Below are 26,986 nucleotides of genomic sequence, written 5' to 3'. Positions count from 1 at the left end.
CTAATAACTATTGGAAGGATTAAGATTTTTTAGTAGAAGTAATTTACAAATCTGTTTAACTTTCCGGAGCCAGTTGACATATAAAAAAAAGTTTTGGCCTGGAATACCCCTTTAAGTGCAAGAGTGGTCATGAAGTAGCCAGGTTAAAGTACATAACTTAGATTAAAGGGTAACTCTCATTAAAAGTAATTTTTGGTATTGCACTCCTTATGGTAAATAAAAAATATTTCTAATATACTTTGTTTTATTTGTGCTTAAAAAAGCTCAAGAGCACATTTTCCCCCATCTCATACACAGAAGTCCAAACACAGAAAGTGCAGCCTGGAGTGCTGAGGGGGGGGGGGGGTGTCCAGCCTCATCCAATCATAGCTCCTCTCACACTTAACTGCCATATGCTGTTGGTTGGACCCCCCCCCCCCCCCCCCTCAGTACTCCAGGCTGCACTTCCTGTGTTTGGACTTCGGTCCATAATCTGTGTATGAGATGGGGAAAAATGTGCTCTTGAGCACATGACATGATAGGACCTGAAAAGAAGTACATTAATTACTAGGCAGTGTTCAAGAGCACAGGATAGCTTTAAAGGGGATCTTACAGCAGCATCACATGCCCTAACCTTAATACACAGGTTAATATTGTGTTTGATGCTGATTCAGTTTTCTTTTAAATCTATGCAGCTATTCCATTTTAATCTTTAGAATTCCAAATATCTTCCATTTAGTTTGGAGGAAATTAGAGAAGCAGTAGCAGGAATGTCTTTAGGTAAAGCCACTGAGATGGACGATTAACCAATGGAAGTCTAAGAGGCGGATGATGGCCTATAACAGGAGTTATCAGTATTTAACCACTTAAGGACCAAGGACGTTTTGCGGCTATTCCGGGTCATACAGGTCTCCAGTGACCCGGAAAATAAGGAGGATCGGGGTTGTCCAAGACACCCCCGATCCCCTTGAAGGGATAGGAGTGAGGTGGCAGGGGTGCGACCCCTCCTATCCCTGCTATTGGTGGTCTAGATGCGACCACCAATAGCAGATCGGGGGCGGGGGGGGTTACCTTTCGGTTTCCCCGTTCTGCCCATCCACAATAGGCGGGGCAGAACGGGGGAACCAACGAGGACCGGCGCCGAAGGTCCACTTACCTATCGGCGGCGGAAGGGACGATTGGCTGCGATGATTGGCGGCAGAAGAACACGGCGATGCTGCTCCCTGGATACTACAGAAGTCGGTGACTTGCCTAGCAACATCTGGAGGGCTACAGTTTGAGACCACTTTACAGTGGTCTATAAACTGTAGCCCTCCAGATGTTGCAAAACTACAACTCCCAGCATGCCCAGACAGCTGTTTGCTGTTTGGACATGCTGGGATTTGTAGTTTTGCAACATGTGGAGGGCCACAGTTTGGAGATCATTGTGCAGTGGTCTCTGAACTGTATCCCTCCAGATGTTGCAATACTGCAAATCCCAGCATGCCCAAACAGCAAACAGCTGTCTTGGCCGTCTGGGAGTTGTAGTTGCTTCCCTCCAGCTGTTGCATAACTGCATCTTACAGCATGCCCATCGGGGATCAGTACATGCTGGGAGTTGTAGTTTTCCAAGAGCTGGAGGCACACTGGTTGGAAAATACTGAGTTAGGTTACAGAACCTAACTGAAGGTTTTCCAACCAGTCTGCCTCCAGCTGTTGCAAAACTCCCAGCATGCACGATCTGTCAGTACATGCTGGAAGTTGTAGTTTTGAAACAGCTGGTACAGGGTACATTCACACATGCAGGTTTACAGTGATTTTCTTGCTTCAAGTATGAGCTGCTGAAATTTTTTCACCGCAGTGCAAACTCCTAGCGGGAAACTCACTGTAAACCTCAGCTCGTGTGAATGTACCCTAAAAACACTTAATGTACCCTTACACATAATAAAGGGTAAAAAAAACTACATATACACCCCCTTACACTGTCCCCCCCCAAATAAAAATGCAATCATAAAGTAGACATATTGTATATGTGAATCAATATATAATTTATTTGGAATGTCCATTTTCCTTATAAGCAGAGAACTTCAAAGTAAAAAAAAAAGCTAAATTTTAAATTTTTTCATCAAATTTTGGAATTGTTCACCAAGAAATGATACAAGTATCGACAAAATTTTACCACTAACATAAAGTAGGATATGTCATAAAAAAGCAATCTTGGAATCAGAATGAAAGGTAAAAGCATCCCAGAGTTATTAATGCTTAAAGTGACAGTGGTCAGATGTGCAAAAAACGCTCTGGTCCTTAAGGCCAAAATGGGCCTGGTCCTTAAGGTTAAGGATTCTTTCTTTGCCAGTAGACTTCCAGACTCAATTTATAATACAATCAGGGCCGGCGTTAGGGCGGGGCAACCCAGGCAGTTGCCCAGGGCCCCCATCCAAAAGGGGGACCCTGAAAAGCTTTAGGGCATTACTAACAATACTGCATTTTGAGCAAAATTGTTGTGTTTTTGATGTAATTTTGAGCAAATCGCAGCAAAATACAGTAGTGTTAGTATAGCACTAAAGCTGTCTGGGCTTCAGACAGCCCATAGACAGCACTAATAGACTTACTATGGACCTTCTAGGACCTGCAATGAATCCTATAGGCTAGGACTCCTGATGATGTGATCGCAGGTCTTGGTAGATCCATAGTAAGTCTGGGCAGTATATGGGCCCTGCGCAATGGATACAAAAAAGAAGGTAATAGGGTAAAGTATAGGGGGGAGGGGGGTATAAAATATTCAATTACAGCACATATATTGCTGTAACCAGTGTGGAACCACTGACAGATATTGTGGGGGCTGAAATAAGATTTTAACCCCTTGAGGATACAGCTAATTCAGATTTTTGCCTTAACTGTTACATTTTTCCATCCACAGACCCATATGATACTTGTTTTTTTTTGCACAATCTATTGTACTTTGTAATAACACCTTTCATTCTACCATAAAATATATGGCACAACCCAAAAAATATTATTTTGTTGGGAAGTTGAAAAAGTTTATTATTTTTCCTGAAGTGCACTTTATGGTAAAACTGACAGGTTCTCTTTATTCTGTAGGTCCATACGATATAAATGATCCCCATATTATAGGCTTTTCTATTATTGTACTGCTTTTAACCCCTTAAGAACGCAGGGCGTACCTGTACCCCCGAACTATTAAAATATAAGGTTAGCTAAACCGCACGTTCAGTGGTGTACACGTAAAAAAATACCAAATTCCAAGATTGTGCATTTTTGGTCACTTCATATACCATAAAAATATTAATAAAAAGTGATCAAAAGTCCCATCAAAACAAAAATGGTACAGATAAAAACCACAGACAGCGGCACAAAAAATTAGCCTTCATATAGCCCCGTATGTGGAAAAATAAAAAAAGTTTTAGGGGTCAGAATATCAACACCGACATAAATGACCATAATAAAATATTCATGAAAAATACTTTATTGTTTACAAAAAAATGACATAAAAACTTCTAAAAGACATGAAGATGAGGTACAACAGAAGCACAGGTAGGTGGACGATGAGAGGTGGGAATCAACTGGGTTCTATCAAAGATGAAAATATACTGTATGGAAAGATATATATATATTGTAGATCATGGATGGGGCAATGCAGGTAAGTAAACAATACAATTGTGGTCATAAGGTGCACACTGGTAAATTGTGACCAGTCGTGCTGTACAAATACACATGAAGAGAAGGACAATGTAGAAGAAGTATTGGCCTCTATGGGAGGGACAATGGCTACTCCCTGGGGCCACAACCTATATCATATATCACAGACAGACCATAATGTAGAAATATTATACACAATGAAATATAACCTGGAAATGCACTCCACACACCACCTCTCACCTGACCCCGAACGCGTTTTCGCAAACTTGCTTTCTCAAGGGGCGTGAATATGCCAATTTGAAACATACTAATTTTGGGGCATGTAGTTTATAATTTTTTAAAGTATTAAAATAAAATAAAACCCATATAAATTAGCGTATGGATCTACAGAATAAAGTTAATGGGCCTCATTTACTAAGACCAGAGAGCTTTTTTTGGATTGTTTTTGCTTTTTCTCCATTATTTTTACTTAGTATCTTATTTACTATTGTGTAGCAAGTGTCTGTTTTTTTTCTGTCGCACGGAATATTGTTTGGTCGCACAAACTAGGCGGGTAAAACCGGGTTAAAAAAAAATGCAGACTTGGAGACCCTATTGAGAAGAGAGGACGTTTGTAGAAAATGACTATATTCAAAGCAATAACAATCAAATTATCCATCACTAGACAAAATACATTTTAAAGTTTTCAAAAATAGTACATGTAAAGAAAGGCTGACTAAAGGGCACAAAATCAACCACCAGCTTGTTAATCTAGCCTGAGAGATGCAAATAACATCTCTAATGGCTGTTGTTGCGAACATCATTAAAAACCCTCCGTTTTTATGAACTTTCCGACTGCTGCCGGCAGTAGGGTTTTCATTTTCACAATCTCACACTTTTTCCGTGTGTTTCACATTATACTCCAAGAGTTTTTTTTTTCATTTACTCGGGAACATGCCCCATTTCGTTGAATACACGCCCATTTGGCGTGTTTTACTAAACACTCAGAGAGTTTTCAAAAAGGTGGCTTTTTTTAGTCGCACACACTGGCCCTCATTTACTATTCTAAACCCGACTTGTTTTGTCGTTTTTTTTTGTCACATCTTTGTCTGTGACATGTCGCAGACATCGTGCGCCAGTCTGCGACACGATGCAACATTTTTTCCCGATGGACCCGATGTGGATTCTCCCAAACCCGAAAAAGGGGCATAATCCGACATATCTGAGCTTTACCACGTATTTATAAAGCTTTCCAACCCGAATTTGTTCAATTGTTGCAGATTTTTTCCCGACAACTCAGAGGAGTTGGAAACCAAGCCAAAAAGATGCACATGTGACAAACAGGATGCAACATAATAATAAATACCAGGGAAAAAAGCAGTCGGGTAAGAAAGCAACATAGACTTACAACCCGATTTTCTAAGTAAATGAGGGCCACTGTCGCATACATCGTGCGACAGAATATTAGGTGCTAAACCCAACAAAAACACTTGGGTTCACGTTAGTAAATCAGGGCCAATGTGTAATTTTTACAGAAAAGTGCACTGCGTAGAAACGGGAGCCCCCAAAAGTTACAAAATGGCTTTTTTTCATTTTTATTTCACCACACAAATAATTTTTTTTCTGTTTCGCCGCATATTATATTATAAAATAAGTGATGTAATTTCAAAGTACAATTGGTGACGCAAAAAACAAGACCTTATATGGGTCTGCAGGTGCAAAATTGAAAGCGTTATGATTTTTAGAAGGGAAGGAGGAAAAAACAAAAATGCAAACATTTTTATTTGCTGAGTCCTTTAAGGGGTACTCCGGCGCAAAACATCTTATCCCCTATCAAAAGGATAGGGGATGAGATGTTAGATCATGGGGATCCCCCGCGATCGCCGGCACAGCACCCCTCTAATCTGTGCAAGGAGGGAACTCGGCTCCATGCCAAATGACTGGTGACTACAGCTACTCCTCCATTCAGGTCTATGGGAGGAGGTCTGACGGCTACGTACTAGCAGCCACGCCCCCTCCCATAGACATGAATGGAGGTGGCGTGGTGTGATGTCACGAAAACGGGCTCCACGCTCCCGTGTTCCGGATGCCGCTGCTGCCGGCCCGGAGATCGTGGGGGTCCCCAGCGGCGGGACCCCTGTGATGTATCATCTTATCCCCTATGCTTTTGATAGGTGATAAGATGTCTTGCACCGGAAAACCCCTTTAACCCTTTAATGACCACGGACTTAAATGTACCGCCACACCAGGACGTACATTTACATCCTGTACATGACCACGAGCATCTGAGCGATGATCGGGTCATGTGCAGCAGGTCCTGACTGCTGATAGCAGCCAGGGACCCGCCGTTAATGGCCAACGTTCGTGATTGCGCGGATGTCTGCCATTAACCTCTCAGATGCCGTGATCAATACAGATCATGGCATCTGCAGCAGTGTGGTTACATTTTATGCTGATCTGATTGCCCGCGGCACAGCCGTGGGGTTCAGACCAGCTAACATGGAGGACGGAGGTCCCCTCACCTGCCTCCGCCACCTTCCCGACTTCTTCTGCTCTGGTCAGAGATCGAGCAGACCAGAGCAGATGATAGTCGATAACACTGATCAGTGCTATGCCCTATGAATAGCACTGAACAGTATTAGCAATCAACTGATTGCTATAAATAGTCCCGTTTAAGGGCTATTAAAGGGTAGAAAAAGAAGTAAAAAAAAGTTTTTAAAAAAGTAAAAAATAATTTGAAAAACTCCCTCCCCAATAAAAATGGAAAATGTCCCTTTTTTTTTTCATTTTACCTTCAAAAAGTGTAAAAAAAAATTTTTAAACATATTTGGTGTCACTGCATGTGTAAATGTCCAAACTATTAAAATAGGCAGGCAAATCTGAAAAAAGACAGCAGAGCTTCTCATGGAACAGTATCTCGTGGTGGGAGCAGTTAATACTTATAGAATAACAGCAAAACTGCTCACCTTCTGGGGTTGTGTGACAGACACAACCATCTATTAAAACCTCAGTATTGTCACAGTGCAGCCGCCCAGGTTTTCCTGCCAAACAGGAGTATGTCACAGGGGTTGAAATAAGCCGAGATTCCTCGGCGCAATCCGTGCGAATAAACTTGTATTGAGCAAGGTGCTTAAAATCGTAAAGTCATTTATTTTCAATGCCAGAGTAAAACAGACGCGTTTTGGAGCTTGAACTTCCCCTTTTTCAATGTTAAAATTGTCTTGTGTACATACAGTTAAAATTACAGGGTATATATAGGGCAACAGATGAGCGCCAAATGATTCAATTGAGAGTAACCTGACGTCATCACTCCCTTCGGGAGGAAACGCAGAGTGATGACGTATGGTGTAAACAGTGTCAAATGACACCCACTGTTTTTAAACAACAATCATGTTTGCATAACACATAGAAAAAATCATGTCTCGAATTCGCATCACATTTATTCATGTTATAGGGAGAAGTCAGTGGAAGCATATCAATTTAAATGTCCGCACGGCAAAGTATGTGCCTTCAGACAGTATGTGCTCTGTTATCCTCACATGCTGATCTGGCGTGTGTAACAAGGAACGCCGCCTACAAAGAATCTGAGCGTAGGTTATATGGATCAATGGGTTCAGGGTCATTAAGGTTCGCGCATGTGCGAAAGCAGAATAAATATTACTCGTAGACATGAGAAGCATCGGATTGATGCGCCCACAAGGATCCTGAGCGTAGCTTTATATGAAATGAATGGACTCGGGGTCATGCATGCATGCATGCGCGGAAGCAGAAGTTCATGCATGCGCGGAAGCAGAATAAATAGTTTCCATGGACATGAGAAGTATCGGGTTGATGCACCCGCATTTTCTCATACTGTGGAGTGTCATGTCAGATGGATGATTAGGTTCAAAATGATGATGATGAGGAAAACAGGTTTTTCCTGTTACCTGTTTTTCCTCATCATCATCATTCCGAACCTAATCATCCATCTGACATGACAATTAATAAGAAGAGATTAAAAGGCAACAAAAGGTGCGCACCTCGTGAGGACTGTCTGGGTGAATGAAACAGGGTGCAAAGAAAAATAGGTCCTTACCCTTGGGTGTTGCGCTTAGAGCACAACACCTACAGTGGCGTCTGGAATGAATGAATGGCCGGACAGCTGCCACGAGGAACTTCCCGGAGTGATGTCAGTCTCACTGGTAACGGGGCATGGGTAGGAATGTAGAAAAGGTGTTCCCCTCAATAACGGCGCTGGTCCATGAATAGATGTATATGCATTTATTAAGACATAAAAAGCAATGCGTTTCAACCCCAGACAGGGGTCTTCATCAGGCATAATATACAGTAGAGAAAGTACTCACTTTTATAAGATGACAAATTAGAAAGGAATGACCACTTCCGGAATACGGGAGGAGCCGTGTGCAAAAGCCATACGAAATTTAAATAAAATTTCTATCAGTAATTTATAATAAAACATATAAATATAGGGTTAAAAATACACTAATAAAAAAACTAGCATAATATATACAGAAAATCAATGGCATTCATTCATTTGTAGAAAAAAAGTGCCGGGTGCTATGTTCAAAAACCTCCAGTAGATGGCAGTGTTGGCAACAGGAGTGAGACGTTTAACATGAGCAATGGAAAGCTAATGCGCAGGAAAACGAGTAGATTAATCACTACAGAGACTCTGCGACCAGCGCATACACTGGGACTTATCGTACCGATCAGGTAAGTAAAAATCTTAAGAGTTACATGTAGAAAATGTATATTAATGAATACGTATGGGCGCTAAAGTGGCACTTTCTTTTGCAAATCTTTTTATGGGAGTGTTTGAAAACAATTTTATTTGGGAAAATCCCATTTTAAGCCCCCATATCATTTTTTATCGCCGATTCATTGATGACTTGTTTTTTATTTGGGATGGCCCCATTGCTTCAGATACAATACTTATTGAGACCCTTAATAACAATGACTGGGGTCATTATACCATTACGTTTTTAGATCTCTGCATTTCTCACGATGACCATTCCTTTTTTACCACTACCCATTTTAAAACCGTATATGTAAATAGTTATTTAGATTTCACCAGCAATCATTATAAAAAATGGATTCAGAATATCCCGTTTAGCCAGTATCGACGGATTAGAAAAAATTGTACTAAAGATAGCCATTTTTATGATCAATCCCGGATAATGAGGAATCGCTTTAAAGCTAAAAAATATCCTCCACAGATCATTAATGATGCATTCGAAAAAGCTAAATGATCATACCAAAGAGAATGCCTATTACCAAAAAAGACGAGTGAAGCTGAGCAAACTAATACATTTGCTGGAAATTTTATTACTACCTTTAACAACAATGCTACAGCTATTAGAAATATTCTAAAACTACATTGGCATGTATTACATCAAGATAATTATCTAAACAAATCTTTACCAAAAGGACCAAAATTTACCTTTCGGAGAGCACCGAATTTAAAGAGTCTTTTAGCCCCCAGTCAATTGCGGCAGCACCGTCAAATCAAGAAAGAAAACTATTTTAAACCGGGCAGCTACAAGTGCAATAAAATAAATAGTCTTTGTTGTAAAGAAATCACCCATGGTCTTACTATGGTAACTTAAAAAAAAAACTGGTGATACCTTTAATATCAAAACTAGACTAACATGTCAGTCTGACCATGTCATCTACGTCATACAATGCATCTGCACATTACAATATGTAGGACGTACCACTCAGTCCCTTCACAACCGATTAAATAAACACCGTCAGAATATTCGGAATACATTTCTATTACATGGAGTGTCCAGACACTGTGCACAATTTCATCCCGATATACAACATCCCATAACTATCACCCCCTTGGAAGCAGTTCCACAACAGGTCTCAAACCGGTTTGAGCAGTTAAAAAGAAAGGACATTTATTGGATTGTAACATCATTTTTAAGCTCTCTGATAAATAGAAACCATAAAATCTCTGTTGCATGTCCATATCTGTTACTATTCTGCAATACATTAGTACATTACGTATTCATTAATATACATTTTCTACATGTAGATTTTTACTTACCTGATCGGTACGATAAGTCCCAGTGTTTGCGCTGGTCGCAGAGTCTCTGTAGTGATTAATCTACTAGTTTTCCTGCGCATTAGCTTTCTATTGCTCATGTTAAATGTCTCACTCCTGTTGCCAACACTGCCATCTACTGGAGGTTTTTGAACATAGCACCCGGCACTTTTTTTCTACAAATGAATGAATGCCATTGATTTTCTGTATATATTATGCTAGTTTTTTTATTAGTGTATTTTTAACCCTATATTTATATGTTTTATTATAAATTACTGCTAGAAATTTTATTTAAATTTCGTATGGCTTTTGCACACGGCTCCTCTGGTATTCCGGAAGTGGTCATCTTATAAAAGTGAGTACTTTCTCTACTGCATATTATGCCTGATGAAGACCCCTGTCCAGGGTTGAAACGCGTTGCTTTTTATGTCTTAATAAATGCATATACATCTATTCATGGACCAGCGCCGTTATTGAGGGGAACACATTTTCTACATTCCTACCCATCTGACATGACAATGACACTCCACAGTATGAGAAAATACGGCGGCGCATCAACCCGATTCTTCTCATGTCCACAGAAACTATTTATTCTGCTTTAGCTCATACGCGAACTCAAATGACCCCGAGTCCATTCATTTCATATAAACCTACACTCAGGATCCTTGCGGGCGCATCAATCCGATGCTTCTCATATCTACGAGTAATATTTATTCTGCTTTCGCACAGACGCGAACCTTAATAACCCTGAACCCATTGATCCATATAACCTACGCTCAGATTCTTTGCGGACGGTGTTCCTAATTACACACGCCAGATCAGCATGTGAGGATAACAGAGCACATACTGTCTGAAGGCACATACTTTGCCGTGCGGACATTTAAATTGATATGCTTCCACTGACTTCTCCCTATAACATGAATAAATGTGATGCGAATTCGAGACATGATTTTTTTCTATGTGTTATGCAAACAAGATTGTTGTTTAAAAACAGTGGGTGTCATTTGACACTGTTTACACCATACGTCATCACTCTGCGTTTCCTCCCGAAGGGAGTGATGACGTCAGGTTACTCTCAATTGAATCATTTGGCGCTCATCTGTTGCCCTATATATACCCTGTGATTTTAACTGTATGTACACAAGCCAATTTTAACATTGAAAAAGGGGCTGTTCAAGCTCCGAAACGCATCTGTTTTACTCTGGCATTGAAAATAAATGACTTACGATTTTAAGCACCTTGCTCCATGCAAGTTTATTCACACGGATTGCGCCGAGGAATCTCGACTTATTTCAACTCCTGTGACAAACTATTAAAATATAATGTTAATGATCCCGTACGGTGAACAGCGTGAACGTAAAAACAAAAAAAATCCAAAATTGCTGTTTGTTTGGCACATTTTATTTTAAAAAAATGATTAAAAAAATGAATAAAAGTTTTATATACACAAATGTGGTATTAAGAAAAAAAAAGTACAGATCACGGTGCAAAAAATGAGCCCTCATACCACCGCTTATACGAAAAAATGAAAAAGTTATAGGTCGTCAAAATAGAGGGATTTTTAACGTACTAATTTGGTTAAAATGTTTGCGATTTTTTTAAAGTGGTATAATAATAGAAAAGTATGTAATCATGGGTATCATTTTAATCGTATTGACCCACAGAATAAAGACCACATATCAATTTTACCGTAAATTGTACAGCGGATAGGGGATAAGATGTCTAGGGGCGGAGTACCCCTTTAAGGCCAAAATGGGCTGTGTCCGTAAGGGGTTAAGAAGATCATTAACCTGTATATTTAAAAAAGAAATGATTGAATGTGTCACCAGAAAATAATAAAGTTTAAATATGGTAAACATATTTACAAGAATCTTTGGTAATGTTTTTTCTCATTTTACATTTTACTATCTATATTATAAAATAATCTTGAAATCTTGCAATTTTCATTCTGGCCAATACATCTCATATTAGGCTGACTCTTCCTGTTCTGTACAGAAGACTTTCCAGAATTTTCCTCTTTCCAGACAGAATAACAGCAAAAGGTGACACCAGTATATAGAGAAGAGGGGATCAGGCCATTCACAATAGGTCATGGACACATCTCCCCTCTTCCCCTACCTGCACACTGGCCTCTGCACAGGTCACAGAGCATGCCTAGAAAACTATTGCATAGAAGTCAATAGGTACCCCTCAAGTTTATTGTTTGTATGTCCATGGGGCTTACTTTAAAGCATATCTCTAAATGATGTTAAAACAGTTCAGACAACATAATTATGTAATAAAAATAACAAATAAAAAATTACAATGAGAAAACAGAGCTGTGGATGCCTTCACATTTTCCCAGTTGTGCAGCCCTAGGAAATCCTCTAGAACAGGAGACACATTTTCTTGCATCTTTCTGGTTTGAATAATAGAGAAGGACATATGGAAAGGGACTGTCATTTAGCTTTATTGAGCACAGGCATTTAATTTTAGTGAAAATTAAATTATCATAAAAAACAATCAAGGAAACAGACCTTTTTATATTTTCATATGCCTGGATTGAAGCTCCATTTCCGTATTTATCGGCGTATAAAACGAATTTTTTTGGCTAAAATTTTTAGCATAAAATGTATATCTGCGTGTTATTTTCTCCCCCTGCCTTTCCTGGGGTCTAGAGCCCTGCTGCTGCAGCTTCTCTCCCTCTGGCTATTGGCGCCGCTGCCCCTTCTCTCCCCCTGGCTTTCGGCGCCGCTGCCCCATTGCCTCCCCCATCCCCGGTTTTATAATTACCTGTTGCCGGGGTCGGGTCCGCACTGCTTCTGGCTCCAGTGTGGCCTTTGCTATGCGCTGCGCAATTACGAGTGACGTCATGTTGAAGACATCACTAGTCATTGCGCCTCACAGCGCATAGCAACGATGCAGGGGACGCCACACTGGAGCCAGAAGCAGCGCGGACCCGACCCCGGCAACAGGTAATTATAAAACCGGGGATGGGGGAGGCAATGGGGCAGCGGCGCCGATAGCCAGGGGGAGAGAAGGGGCAGCAGCGCTGATAGCCAGGGGGAGAGAAGCTGCAGCAGCAGGGCTCTAGACCCCAGGAAAGGCAGGGGGAGAAAAGCGGGCAGCAACGGCCTCTCTCCCCCTGCCTTTCCTGGGGGCTTCTGCGGGTCAGAAACAGTGTATCAGGGTATACACATGCACACACACGCACCCTCATTGTTCCAAGGATATTTGGGGAAAAAACTTTTTTACCCAAATATCCTTGGTAAAATGAGGGTGAGTGTTATAGGCCGGTGCGTGGTATACCCCGATAAATACGGTAATTAGGAAGATTGTCCTGAGCAATCTTGGATAGGCATATGGGCTGAATTAGAAAATCTGGACTGAAAGTTTTCATACACGGTACTGATTATTTATTTAGAATTTTTTTTTTCTAGAGTCAACCCCTTGGTAATAAAGTGGAAATGGAAATTGCAAGTATGCTAGAAAAAAATTCAACACTCCTCAAATTTGGTTATCACTTTACTCAACAAGGACCGAGACTGCGAGCATCTAATGCAATGATGAACAATAATGATCTTGGTAAGATGGCTATCTATATGGCCACATGCAATGCATTCTATTACTGGATAATTTCCCATTATGCATTTTTCCCATATGCATTATGCATCTGCAAAATGTACTATTCCTTACGTTTTTGCTTTCTTCTGCAATACAGTCACTGGCCACTTTATTAGATATACCTTGCTAGAACCAGGTTGGACCCCCATTTGCCTCAGAACTGCTTTTATTCTTCGAGGCATACTTTCTACAAAGTGCTGAAAACAAGGTGCTGACGCATGGTGTGGTCTTCTGTTGCTGTAGCCCATCTGCTTCAAGGTGGACGTGTTGTGGTATTCTGCATACCTTGCTTGTAATGAGTTGTTATTTTGGTTACTGTTGCCTTGCTGTCATCTTGAACCAGTCTGCCAATTCTGGGGCGAGGTATTTTTTATCCACACAACTGACATTAACTGGATATTTTATGTATTTTGGACCATTCTCTGTAAACCCTAGAGATGGTTGTTCATAAAAATCCTAGTAATAAAGAGGACCTGTGTCCAACCTAAAAAAAAAAATGAAATTGCTTTTTAGGGTGCCCTGATCACACACCTTACAGTTTCTTGTTGCGCCCTTCCATTTTTGAGGTATGAGGGTTTATAGTTTAACAAATCAAGGAATCATTCAGATGGGCTTGAGCTTAATTTTAAAAATGGGAGTAAATATCAGGTGATGGACTGGATTATACGGTCAGAGGGGGTATATTATGCATACATGCCCTTCAAGGTACAACATTCACACGCCCTGAAAAAATCCCACCCATCACCTGAAAATTACCCCTGTTATTAAAATTAAGTTCACGCTCATCTGACTAATTCCTTGAATTGTTAGACAAACTATAATCCCACATATTTCAGGGACTGGGAAGGGTTATCAATAAACTGTAAAAAGCTGTTTGAGCAGGGCACCCTAAGTTATTTATGACCACAGGTCCTCTTCAACAAGCAATTTAACAGGTGTACATAATATGCGGCCAGTGAGAGTATAAACTTCTTGTTTTATTGGGGGTCTTAATGCCACCTTTTATGTGATACATTCTTGGGCTGTTTACTTACTCTGTTAGTGCCATACGTTACGCTCCTCCTTCTGAGCCCCATCCCCCCCCCCCCCCCCCCGGATTGAAATGTTTGTTGGGTGGCAGTCAGAGAACCACCACTTTGCAGATTGCCCAGGAAGAGAGGAAGACTCCCTATAGAGGTGCATTATTTGACTTCCCTTGAGAAGCTCTGTCTATATACAGTGGGGATCAAAAGTTTGGGCACCCCAGGTAAACATTTGTATTAATGTGCATAAAGGAGCCAAGGAAAGATGGAAAAATCTCCAAAAGGCATCAAATTACAGATAAGACATTCTTATAATATGTCAACAAAAGTAACAGAAAACAAAAAACAGAAAACAAATAACAGAAAACAAAAAAATGGCGTCTGCAAAAGTTTGGGCACCCTGCAGAATTTATAGCATGCACTGCCCCCTTTGCAAAGCTGAGACCTGCCAGTGTCATGGATTGTTCTCAATCATCATCTGGGAAGACCAGGTGATGTCAATCTCAAAGGTTTTAAATGCCCAGACTCATCTGACCTTGCTCCAACAATCAGCGCCATGGGTTCTTCCAAGCAGTTGTCTAGAAATCTGAAACTGAAAATAGTTGACGCTCACAAAGCTGGAGAAGGCTATAAGAAGATAGTAAAATGTTTTCAGATGTCAATATCCTCTGTTCGGAATTTAATTAAGAAATGGCAGTCATCAGGAACAGTGGAAGTTAAAGCAAGATCTGGAAGACCAAGAAAATATCAGACAGAACAGCTCGCAGGATTGTGAGAAAAACAATTCAAAACCCATGTTTGACTGCACAATTACCAGAGTTCAGAATGTCTCCATACATACAAGCACCTACATATATCATGATTGGGTAAAAAAGTTTTATGTGACTATTAAAATGGGACTCCTCTCTGCCAGTGACGCAAGTAATGCAAACTTAACCTGCAATAGAATTTTTGTGGGCTCAGTCTTCCTCCTATATTATACACCCTGCATATATTAGAGTGGGAGAATAATTTAATACTGTCCTGGTATAGCATGTAGGAATGCTGTAGTATGGACACAGAAAAGAACAGGTACACTCCTGATTATGACTGTCTACCTCTAGTTGCAGTTTCAGCTAAACAGGATGGTACATTGTTGCTGACCCTATATCAAAACCAGTTTATCAGCAAAATTGGATGATGATCTTCTAGGGTGCTTTTAGGGTGGTTTCATACCCTTTTGTAAAAAAAAATTATACTGCCGTTTTGATGCAGTTTTTCTAGCCAAAGCCAGAAATTGGTCCAGCTCATATTCCGTTCTGCAAAGCAAGCGTAATTCTGGCAAAATTTCTGTGTTCTTAAAACACAGAATTCTGCTGAAATTCAAACCCAGTTTACTTCAATGGGATTTTTCCGCATAGTTTTACAAAATTAAAGACAGGTCTTTAAATCTTGTGGAATGAGGAATTTCCACTCCGATAATTCTGACAGGGGAATCCCATTGTAGTCAATGGGCAGTAAATTTCAGCTGAATTGTTCCACAGAATTCCACACAGAAATTCTGCCGTGTAGACAAAGCCTAAGGGGGAAATTTATCAAAACCTGTGTTGCAGTTGACCATAGCAACTAATCTGGTTGTTTCTTTCATTTTAAAACATCTCTGAAAAATGAAAGAAGTAATCTGATTGGTTGCTATGTGCAACTTCACCACTTTTCCTCTGCACAGGTTTGGATAAATCTTCACCTTAGTCTTTTCTGTATAGTCCTCATTTCTTTTGAATTAACTTCTGACTTTGGTTCATAAACTGAGAACTGCTACAAATTTTGGAGTATTTTTTTTATTGGCCATGTTCAGACTTCGGAACCTCCGCAGAAGAATTCCATAGGAAATTCTGATGAAATTTATCGCCCATAGAGATTTCACTGCCCCATTCACACAGTGATGGCAATTCCTCATTCCACAAAATTTAACTCAGTGGCAGAATCCCATTGAAGAATACTGAACTGAATACTGAAGTTACTGAACGGAATTTGTGCAGAATTTCGGTTATTCCACCATGTGATCATGGCCTTTAAATGCTTTTTATCCCCCCTTATGATGTGTTTTACTGCAATAATGTGTCGCACAATCAGAACCTCAAGACTGCATGTTTTTTTTTTTATGGAAAGTGTAGAAAGAAGTAAATGTCCAGCGCATCTTCTTGGATAAAACCATGAATTTATTTCAGATTAGCAGACATAAAGGATGCAAAAGTACAGGTTGCGCATTTCGGTTAATATACTCAACCTTAGTCATCCTGGTATGACTAAGGTTGAGCATATCAACCAAAACACATCACTTGTACTTTTCCATCCTTTATGTCTGCTGATCTGAAATAAATAAATTCATGTTTTTATCCGAGGACATTTACTTCTTGAAACATGTTCCTTGGAATGATGATCCATATTGGCCCATGCTGCAGAAGGGTCTAACAAGGGTGAGCTGATCTGCACATATGTTTGTAATTTTTAGATGCAGTTATTGGGACTGTAAATGTAAAACAATCCTGCACGAACTATACCTAAAAACAGTAACAACGACCTTAAAGGTGATCTCCAGCGAAAAACAACTTATCCCCCATCCATAGGATAGGGGATAAGTAGCCGATCGAGGGGGTCCAACCGCTGGGGCCTCCCGCGATCACCGGGATGGGACCTGGCACTCAGTAAGGAGAGAGTACAGCTCTCGTTTTTTTCGGCGCTCCCATAGAAATGAACAGAGTGCGTGCCGTCTACCGATAGACGACACATGCTCCTTACTGAGAGGTCGGACCCACCACGATCAGCTACTTATCCCTTATCCTCTGGATATGGGTCAAGTTATTTTTCGCTGGAGTACTCCTTTAAGTTATGAATCTATGAGAAATAATTGGAGAGATTTTGCCTATTATAACCAATCCCAGCTCAGCTGTCCTATCTTAATTAAAGTTTGGTTTTATGGTGGTTTTATGGTTTTAGGTTGCAAATTGTGCCATATAAAAGCCCCCCTTATTGTATCTTCTCTTAATAATATAATCAGCATTACTTCATATTTGTTTTGTGTGTTAATGTGCCCCTGTGTGTGTATATATGTGCATATCTATCTATCTATATATATATATATATATATATATATATATATATATATACACACACACACACATACAGTGGTCCCTCACCTTAGGCTTCTTTCACACTGCCGTTAGCAAACGGCAGTGTGACGGCCGTCTGGGAGCCCGGGGAAATAGTGATGGGAAAATTACTGCTTGTGCGTTTTTTCTCTCCCGCTATTCCCATCAAAAAACATCGGTGCCCGGCGGCCCCCATGATAGTAAATGGGAGTGTGCGGGACCCGTCGTTGCTCATTGCTCCCAGTCATGAGAACGGCCATTAAAGTCACCAAAAAAGAAAAAAGACTTTAATGGCCGTTCTCAACGGGAAGCAACAGCAGTGTGAAAGGGGCCTTACAATAGCCTCAGGTTACAATATTTTTGCCATACAATGGCCCTTTCTGGGCTATTGTAACTTGAAACCATACTGAACATGTAATGCCAAAACCAGTCCAAATCTGCAACATGTGTCAATGGGTGGAAGAACTGCCCAATCAAATTGGGCATGTCACTGGAAAAACACCTGTATTACTGAAGTGCATGCACTAGCTGGCTGGCTGGTAGCACCTCCCGACGTGTTTTGTAGTACCTCTTTACCTGTGCCAGGGTAATCTGCTCATTTGGACACAATGGTCATCTTGGAACCAATTATTTATTATATATATATATATATATATATATATATATATATATATATATATATATAGATATGTACATGGGTTGGACAAAATAACTAGAACATACCCATTTTTACTTTTCAAATTGAACTGTACCCGACAAATCTGCCAATCACCAATAATGCCACATTTTTTCTCTGTCTTGTAGCTTATATTGCTGTTGATAAACATTATTAATGTGCTGTTCTAAAAATGTATTTGTTTTAGGGCTTTGATATGTTGTACCTGAGTTCCAAAGGGATACTATTTTGGTGTGCACCTCGTGGAGGCATCTGTGACCCTAGCTGCTGAGTTGATTGGTGTGTCAAGGTCTATTGTTTCCTTGATCAAATATTAGTATGAAAATACTGGTAAAACATCTGCAGACAGAGGTAGCTGTGGTCATAATTCAAAGCTTGAAACAAGAGACAGAATGGTACTTTATTAAATTGTAGCCAAAAAAACTAAATTATAGCGCCTCAAATTACTGTAGAGCAGTGACATCGCTACAGGGGGGCAATTGCCCCACATAGGTTATTCTCTGTCTTCCCATTTTGCCCCCCTTCCCCTCTGAATTTGGAACACAGTTTCTGAAGGAAGCCTGACATTTAATATGTCTGGCTTCCCAAGAGTTCTATCTACAGATTGAATCTCTGGTAACCACCGGAGCTCAGCAGGATGACACAGATTGTGGCTGAAGGACCTGTGAGTGGGCAGAGCTCAGCAGTATAGAAGTGAATGTGGCTGAAGGACCTGTGATGATGATCATGTGGCAGGAGTACAGAGCTCAGCAGTAGAAGAGTGAGAAGAGGAGTTTTAAAAAGTCACCTGTGTTCTGTCTAGAGTGGAGCTCCAGTCTGCAGCAAGAACCTCTTGGGAATAAGGGCATCACAGAGGCCAAACGGAAGGTAGGTATGCATTTGTTTTTGGTTTTTTCTTTGGGAGGGGAGGACCTATCTACCTACTGGGGGCAAACTACCTACATGGGGGTCACCTACTGGGGGCAAACTACCTACAGAGGGGACCTACAGACAATGAGCAAACTACGTACAGAGGGGACCTACCTACAGGGGACAAACTACCTAGAGAGGAGACCTACTTTCAGGGGGCACACTTGTCTTTGTTTGTACCCCATAATTGTAAGCGCTGCGGAATCTGTAGGCGCTATATAAATAAACAAATAAATACAGAGAGGATCTACCTACTTGGGGAAAACTACATGTAGGAGGGACTTACCTACTGGGGAAACTACCTCCAGAGGGGACTTACGTACTGGGGGAACTGGGGGGGGGGGGACTCACCACCAGGGGGCAAACTACCTATCACATTACCTACGAGAGGGGTGGGGGAGTCCTACCTACAGGAAGCAAGTTACCTACAGGGTGGTCCTACCTTCTGCTGAAAAACTACCTACAAATTCCCTACAGGACACAAACCTACCTAAAAGTGGGACCTATGTACAGGGGTAAACTTCCTATAGGAGGGACCTCTCTACTGCATACTGGGAGCACTCACCTAATGGGGGAAACATAGGGTGACCTGTCAACCTAATGGGGAGAGCCTTCCTCTCCTTAACCAACCAAAACCTTTCACAACCCGTTTATCTACACACTTTACTGTATGGGACACCAATGGGAGCATTATTACTGTTGGGGCACTATCGGTGGGGAAAAGTTTAGGAGGGTCATGGAAAAGTGCAGAGCCTATCATGTTTATTCAGCAGGTTCTACAAAGACAAGTGATGGCTTTTAAGAAGTCATCATAGTCATTGGGGCTAGGTGGAGAAGAAAAGGGAAAGTGAACAACTCCAATTAGAGAAAAATCCAGAAGACATTTTAAGGCAGCGCTTTCTAGTGATCAGACAAGACGTCACCTGTGAGCCATTGAATATATCTGCAGGGTCTATAGTGGTAGTGAAAGCATTCATGGTGTGAAGGTATTATTTAGGCATCATGTAGTCTTATCATTTGGTAAATCTGTGGATATGGAGTTTAGTTCAGTAACAGTATGGAGGAAATATTTCATGTATGGTGGTAATATTTGCTCTTAGTATATTGGCAACAATGTTATATGATAATCATATATGTATGTATATATTTTTTTTATATGGGGGGAAGATACTCTATGCCATAGAAACTCTTATTCTGGCTCAGGGCAAAAGCCACACAGGGAAACATTTTGCTTCTGTCTCTGAAGTGTCACCCCTTCCCAAGTCAAGCAGTCTACAAGTTTGTAGTTTTTTTTTAACCCCCTGTGTGATTCTCCACTGCCTCAGTTTTTTTTTGTGAGTCCCTTTGTGTGTCCTTACTGCCCTAGGCAACTGATTTGCCAAGAAGGACCCCCACTGCTTAGTCTAAAAGGGCCATACAGCATGGACAAGTGCTGTAGCCTCTACTTGGTTTATACGGTACAACAGTTTCTACTTGTTCAAGTAGATAGTGGTGTAAACAATAAAGAGGCTACAGCACTCACCCCTATGTATACTGTATGTAGCATTTTATAATCACCCCTCCTATTTTTCTCTTGGCCCCAAGTGTGCCCCCCCAAAATATGAAAGCTAGAGTGGCCACTACTGCAGAGTGTCCTTAAAACTGCATTAAATTCTGCAATAATTTGAGGGATTTTAGCTTTGTGTTTTTTTTTAGCTTCAATTCAACAAAGTGCTCTTCTGCCAAGCTTTCAACCACAGCTACTTCTGTCTGCAGATGTATTCCAGTGATGGCAGGTGTGTCAGGAAAAGTTCAACTTGACTATGTAAAATAGTTATTTTGTCCAACCCTGAATATTTGTCATATCATGTGTGTTTATATGCCTTTTTTGTATTTATGTGTGCATATCTATTTGCATTTATATGTACTGTTGTATGTATACACATGTATGTGTGCCTGTTTTGTGTCTGTATATATTTGCATAAGCTGTGTGTAGTCTTTATGTACATTTGTGTGTATATATGTGCCTGTATGTATATGTTCCTATGTGTGTTTATATAAAAGCACCTGTATAGCTATATACTTGCCTATATATACACACATATAGACAAATGTACAGACACAAACAGCCCCTCTGTTAGGCACTTACCTCCTCCCATGCTGCACAGATTTACAAGTTGTTGGGACTGTCTCTGGGTGGCTGTAAAGGGGCATCATAGACAGCTTTTTGTGGCGGTTTTTGAATTCACATTTTGAGTCAAAGCTAAAAGCCCATAGCTTAAAAAAGAATGGGAAATTTAAAAATAGGACTTATACATCTCTTTCCTATTTGATCCACTTCTGACTTTGGCTCAAAAAACTCAATAAAAAACTGCCAAAAAAAAGCTCTGTGTGGCGAAACTCTCTTTTTTATGCTCCTATCTCTTGTGTGTGGACAGGAACAGTTAATATGGAGCTTTCTAAGGTGGCAGCCCCTTAATGTATGGAGGAAGTAGCACCCTGAGCAGTTGTACAGGTCACATATATTGTGCTTAATTAATTAGGTGTGGACACTCAGGATGAATTAAACCTGAAATCGACTGTGAGGAGAAAATGCTATTGCAAAAAATGCTAATTTGACACTTAGCTCTGCATTGTCATGGTGTTTAAGAATCTGGTATAGTACTTTAGATTATGTGATTTGTATACTTTTCTATCTGTGTATATTACAAATAGATCAGTATGATCTTCTTCTTGTTTACAGCTCGTATACATAGATCTGATGTGTCGTGGCATAACTTTTCAGCTCTGGACCTGGAGGATGTATAAGTATAGATACAATCTCTATACATTTCTCTTGGCAACACTTCATTTTCTATGCCACAGGCAGTACTTTGGTCTGCCACCCTGTGGCTCTTTACAGCACTTCTGAAACCTTGCTTTCTTCATTTCACCACAATGCTTTTTCTCCTGCTCAGAATTTGATTGTTTTGACCTTTTTCTTTACTGTATTTATTTTTATATTATTCTCAGTCATTTCAACTGATGTTGAATTGTTTAAATATAATTTGCATCTATAAGTCCTATGATAAATCGCCTCTGTTCCTTGCAGACTAAAGTATATCACATGGTACTACTTATAGATAAAATCAATAAACAAGGAATAGATTTTCTATTTAAGGTACAAAAATAATATATGTACAAAAAATATAGAAAAATAAGTTACATATTTTTTTTTAAATCTGTTTCCCCAAAATTTTATAAAACCATGAACCATTGATATATAATTACATTTTCTATAGCTGATCGAAATATACTTTAAAAGTTTATTATTTTAAAATGATGACCGTAAGTGATATTTCTTAATAATGCAACACTTGGCAGGTAAAGTTTGAAACTAAAAAGATTATTAGAATAAAGTCCTAAACCTATATTTGTAGAACTGTATATTTAAGCAATGAACTACTAGCATTTTCTAAAAATACAGGGACAGTCATGACAGATTGGGAGTAGTGCCCCAACCACTGTTCCTACTTATCTCAGGCTATGGTCCACAGGAGCAAAAAGGAGGTCAGACAGGCCAGGTCAGCTACACATGGGCAGAATAAGTACAAAAGCAACAGACAAGGGGTTAACTAGAAAGAAGCCACCGTCAAAACCAAAAGGACAGTGCCCTACACAAATAAGATCAAAAGCAATGTCAGGGCAAGCAAGGATCAAACCAGGAGAATAGCGTAGTACAAAATCATCAGGCAGGAAGAGTTGCCAGGGAAGAGGTAAGGTCACTAAAAGTCAACATTATGCAGGAACTAAAGACGGTGGCATCTGACAGCAAAAGAAGCCTGTTTAAATCCCCCACAGTGGGGATGGATCCGGGGTAGGCTACATATATTACAGACACAGGACAAAATCTGTAAGATTGTATATGTGTGCACATCTAAAATAAAAAATTGAGGAAGAGGGGGAAACTGTGATTGGTAATTTAATTTTATATGATGTTGGATTAATTTAAAAAGAGAAATTAAAGGGGTATTCCAGGATTTTTTTTTATTTGACTATGCTACAGGGGCTGTAAAGTTAGTGTAGTTCATAATATAGTGTCTGTACCTGTGTGTGACGGTTTTCTCACAATTCTTCTGTGATTTTCACCCCAATATTTATTTTTATCAGCACACAAAATGCCTGTTGTCTCGAGTTTTTCCCAGCTTGCAATGTGGCCGAGACCTGACTCACTAGTCAGCTGATGACAGGGAGCCTGTCTGCTTCAATGGGTGGAGTGATCGCTTGGTGGGAGAGAGATCAATCTGTAACTAATGCTACAGCTGTAGGCACCCTGATTGAAAACCACAGGTCTTTTGAATGGATGCAGCTCATTTATGTTTCAATGGGTTGGGTGGCTGATGTGTGGGAGGGAGGAAGATTTTATTATGGGATTTGTAGTCAAAAAAAGAAAAATCAAACAGGAAATACCAGTTCACAAAAAGCTAGCCACAGTGTTATGGTAATCTCATGATATAGCCATTTAGCCCCAAGACAAGCGCAGATCATTCCTAAGCATGTCCATTACTGTCTGCCAGGTACATACTAAAATCACCTTATGGTGGATAACCCCTTTAAGCTTATAAAAATTTAATTAAAAGGGGTTGTTTCACCGACAGCATTTATCCACAATGTTTGATCACAGAGGCCAAACCGCCAGGGCCCCCAGTTATCACAAGAACAGGGATACTGTGTGCATACTTCTGCTCTATTCATAGTGTTATAGACTGGTAGAGATACATGAGCACTATACTCAGCTGTCTCCAGCAGTCCTATATGCAGTGAATGGAGTGACAGTGCGCACGTATGACCACTGCTACATTCAGATGGGAAAGTTGGTTGGATTTCCAGTAATTATACATTAATCACTGATTTAGTAAATAGGGGATACATGTAGGTAGGAAAGCCCCTTTAACATAAAAGTACAAAACAATGTCTGTCACTAAACTGTCACTGTCAATAACATTTGTAATTCATATGTTCACATTTTCACAGTGAGGAAGAGAAGGCTGGCCGACCTGGATGGCCCAATTTTTCCAAGATGCCGAAGCGGGGTATAAAGCAAAGGTGAAGAGAACACCACACAGCAGGACCCTTTCAACAAGAGTTTGTGCCAGGGTGTGGAACCCTTATACCAGGGTTAAAGCCCAACTGTGTTTCATACCTCAGTTCTTCACAGTGCCAGAAATTAAGCACCCAAATTATGCAGTATGATGTCACCAGGGAGCAGAAATACAACCATATATTCTGGTGATTCTTAATTGCAGACCAACCTAACACTGTGACACTTTATTGCTGTTGGTGTTTCTTGCATATTTGGGATCAGCACATTGGTTAGTCACATTTATATAGTTCAATAACCAGCATTGCATATGATTTACCAGCAAATAACTTTTACTATTCATGCAAATTAACAGAATGCATTGTGCATTGCCAACAAAAAAATCACTGATAATACTACTGGGACCCCCCACGATCTTCCGCCAGGTGCCCTGGCTCTCTGCATGAATACAGTGTGTCAACCACAGCACGAAGCTGTGACCGAGCCAGAGATACTCGAACGCTGTATCTCCGACTCTTCCATAGAGTGGGGCACCGTACGGGAGATTGCAGGGGGTCCCAGCGGTCTGTTTTGCAGATAGAGGATATGTTTTTTGATATTTTATAATTCCTAAATGAAATTACATGACTTTTAGATTGATAATCTCTCATATTGCTGAACACATCTTAATTTTGTGCCATGGTAAAATATTAATTCTTTACACAGGCATATCATATCGTCTAACTTAAACTCCCTTTTCCACATTTCAGATCTTTTAAAAGATCTGTATGTTTGCTTGGCAATAAGTTCTATAAATGTATATGCATGTCACGCACAAGATCATTATGACTGTTATAACTTTATCCTGACCATTAGACCTATAGTATCAACCTATTGATACAAATGATAAAAAAAATAGCACACAATATTTACTTCAAGAAAATGCAACCTTCTAAAATTAATCATAAAACCTTCATAATTTATGATATTCTGTATGATTTAAAGAGGATTTCCCATCAGGAAAGCACCTTTTAGGGAATATAAGTGTCATAAAGGAGGCCTCATTCCTATTTGTAATGCCCTTTTTCCTCTTATTAGCAAGAGCAGGGAGCGACTGCCAAGATAAGTTTCCTCTCTGTAGAACACAACATGACCATATAGTACATAATGTATTACATAATTGCCAGATTGTTTAAATGAGCGACTTATAGTCCTACATTGTGACATAAGAGGCTGTCTGCAGCTACCCCAAAGAACAACAGCTGGAGTTTTCCACCCTTTATGATATGCCGATACCTAGGCTGCCACACATCAATATACCACAAAGCAGGAGCAACTTCTAAACAAAGCAGTAAGTGTTAAAGGGGTATTGTGATTTTAAAATGTGATGGCCTGTCACCTTGTTAGCGGTTGGGGTCTGCCTCTGGGCACCTTGTTACTGCTTTGGCCCCTTTATTCTCAGAAGTCAGACCCCCACCTAGCGATATGTCATCACTGAATAAGGTGGGAAAAAACGTTTATGTCAGCACAAATATATTATCTTGCTTGGTAGTCAAACCGTAGTGCCAGCCAGTGTGCAACTTTTTTGAAGTTTACCTTCATCTGCCTTTTTGTTGTTAATCAGATTGTAAAGTGATATTGTATTTAAGTGTTGTATCCCAGAATGAAGAATGTCATTGCTGAGCAATGCCTTACTATCGCTATTTTATTGTCATCTGCCATGCATTTATTGATGTGATATTTCTGCATACAGTGGTTAAATTCAACACGTGTTTTAATATACCAAGGAAAATGCAGTATAAAATATTAGTAGATAGAATGAACAGTGTTTAATACAAACAATCTTACCACATGATTGGTGATAAATAGCAATTAGTTTTAGTTTTTTATGTGAAGATCCTTAATCCTTAGAAGTTCACCAGAGAATATGAGCATGAAAGGTTTGGATTTGATACAGATGTAAACACATTCTTTTCATTATGAAGTTTGTAGGTCACTTGGGTACAGTAGGTTTCATATCTACTGTAGTGAGGGTCATGCAGCTGTATTCAAGTCCTTTCACGGTTCCTTGCAAAGTGTTAGTACTTGAGTTATTGAAGTGCCTACTATGGCCTTCTTCACTAATAAACATTCACTTGTTTTGTAAAACGTAAACATTTTAAGTATAAATTACACCTACTGCTCAATAAAACTAGGGCAAATAGTTTGAGATCATGCCGCTGCTATGGGGCACTGTCCTTTTCTGTTGGTGAAAAATTGTTCAGAACTCCTTTCTCCAGGGAATTGCATTGTCAGCAAATTATTGGAGGGTAGTATTGATAACTGGGTCCTGGAAAGCAAGGGGAAAAACACCAAACCTCTCTCGTGGGGGAGCAAACTCAGACACCTTGATAGAAGGCCCATTTCAATGTTTGCTATGGGGCCCCCTTTCTTCTTTATATGCATAAATGTAAATGAGCTATATCAGACATAACTGAAGCAAACAAAAACTGAAAAAGTTTCTCATAGTAACCAGCTTCCAGGTGTTTTTAAATAAAAGTGGCTACAGATCCCTTTTACCTTCGCACCAGTTATTATAAATCACTTCTATGTGTCAGTCCTTTAACATTCAAAGAAAATGTAATTGCTATGTAAAAAACAAATACATTGTGTGCTGTGTTTTAAGTATTTAACAATAGACATGTACCAAAGAATCAATAGCCATTGTTTATACAATAAACCATATACCTGTGTCTGTTTGTCATCTTTCACATCACTGGTTAGATAGCAAGAAATATTGCATTTAATCATCATTAAGGCAATAGCCATTTTGTAGTCCTCAGAACCTTTAGAACCAAGGACCAGGCCCCATTTTTCAAATCTGACATGTGTCTTTGTATGTGGTAATAATTGATCCAAGCAATTCTTGGTTCAAAAGATACAGGCGAAGATTTAGCAAAATCTGTGCAAAGGAAAAGTTGACCA

General features: G+C 40.0%; 1 protein-coding gene across 8 annotated transcripts in view; it reads left to right on the top strand.

Moving 5' to 3' along the window:
- Positions 1-26,786, top strand: part of TMOD1 (tropomodulin 1) — a 151,782-nt gene extending 124,996 nt beyond the window's left edge. For 5 of the 8 annotated variants that reach the window (XM_056519026.1, XM_056519003.1, XM_056519034.1 and 2 more), the window contains 2 exons: positions 13,066-13,210; positions 21,707-26,786. In XM_056519026.1, coding sequence (XP_056375001.1) covers positions 13,066-13,210; positions 21,707-21,771 — 210 coding nt within the window. In that variant the 3' untranslated portion in view covers positions 21,772-26,786. The remainder of the gene's footprint in view (positions 1-13,065; positions 13,211-21,706) is intronic. The other 3 variants (XM_056519044.1, XM_056518997.1, XM_056518988.1) reach the window with 3 other exon arrangements.
- Positions 26,787-26,986: the final 200 nt, after the last annotated feature.

Source organism: Hyla sarda, chromosome 1 (assembly GCF_029499605.1).
Source record: "Hyla sarda isolate aHylSar1 chromosome 1, aHylSar1.hap1, whole genome shotgun sequence".
NCBI lineage: Eukaryota > Metazoa > Chordata > Amphibia > Anura > Hylidae > Hyla > Hyla sarda.
This window is presented reverse-complemented; position numbering and strand designations above follow the sequence as displayed.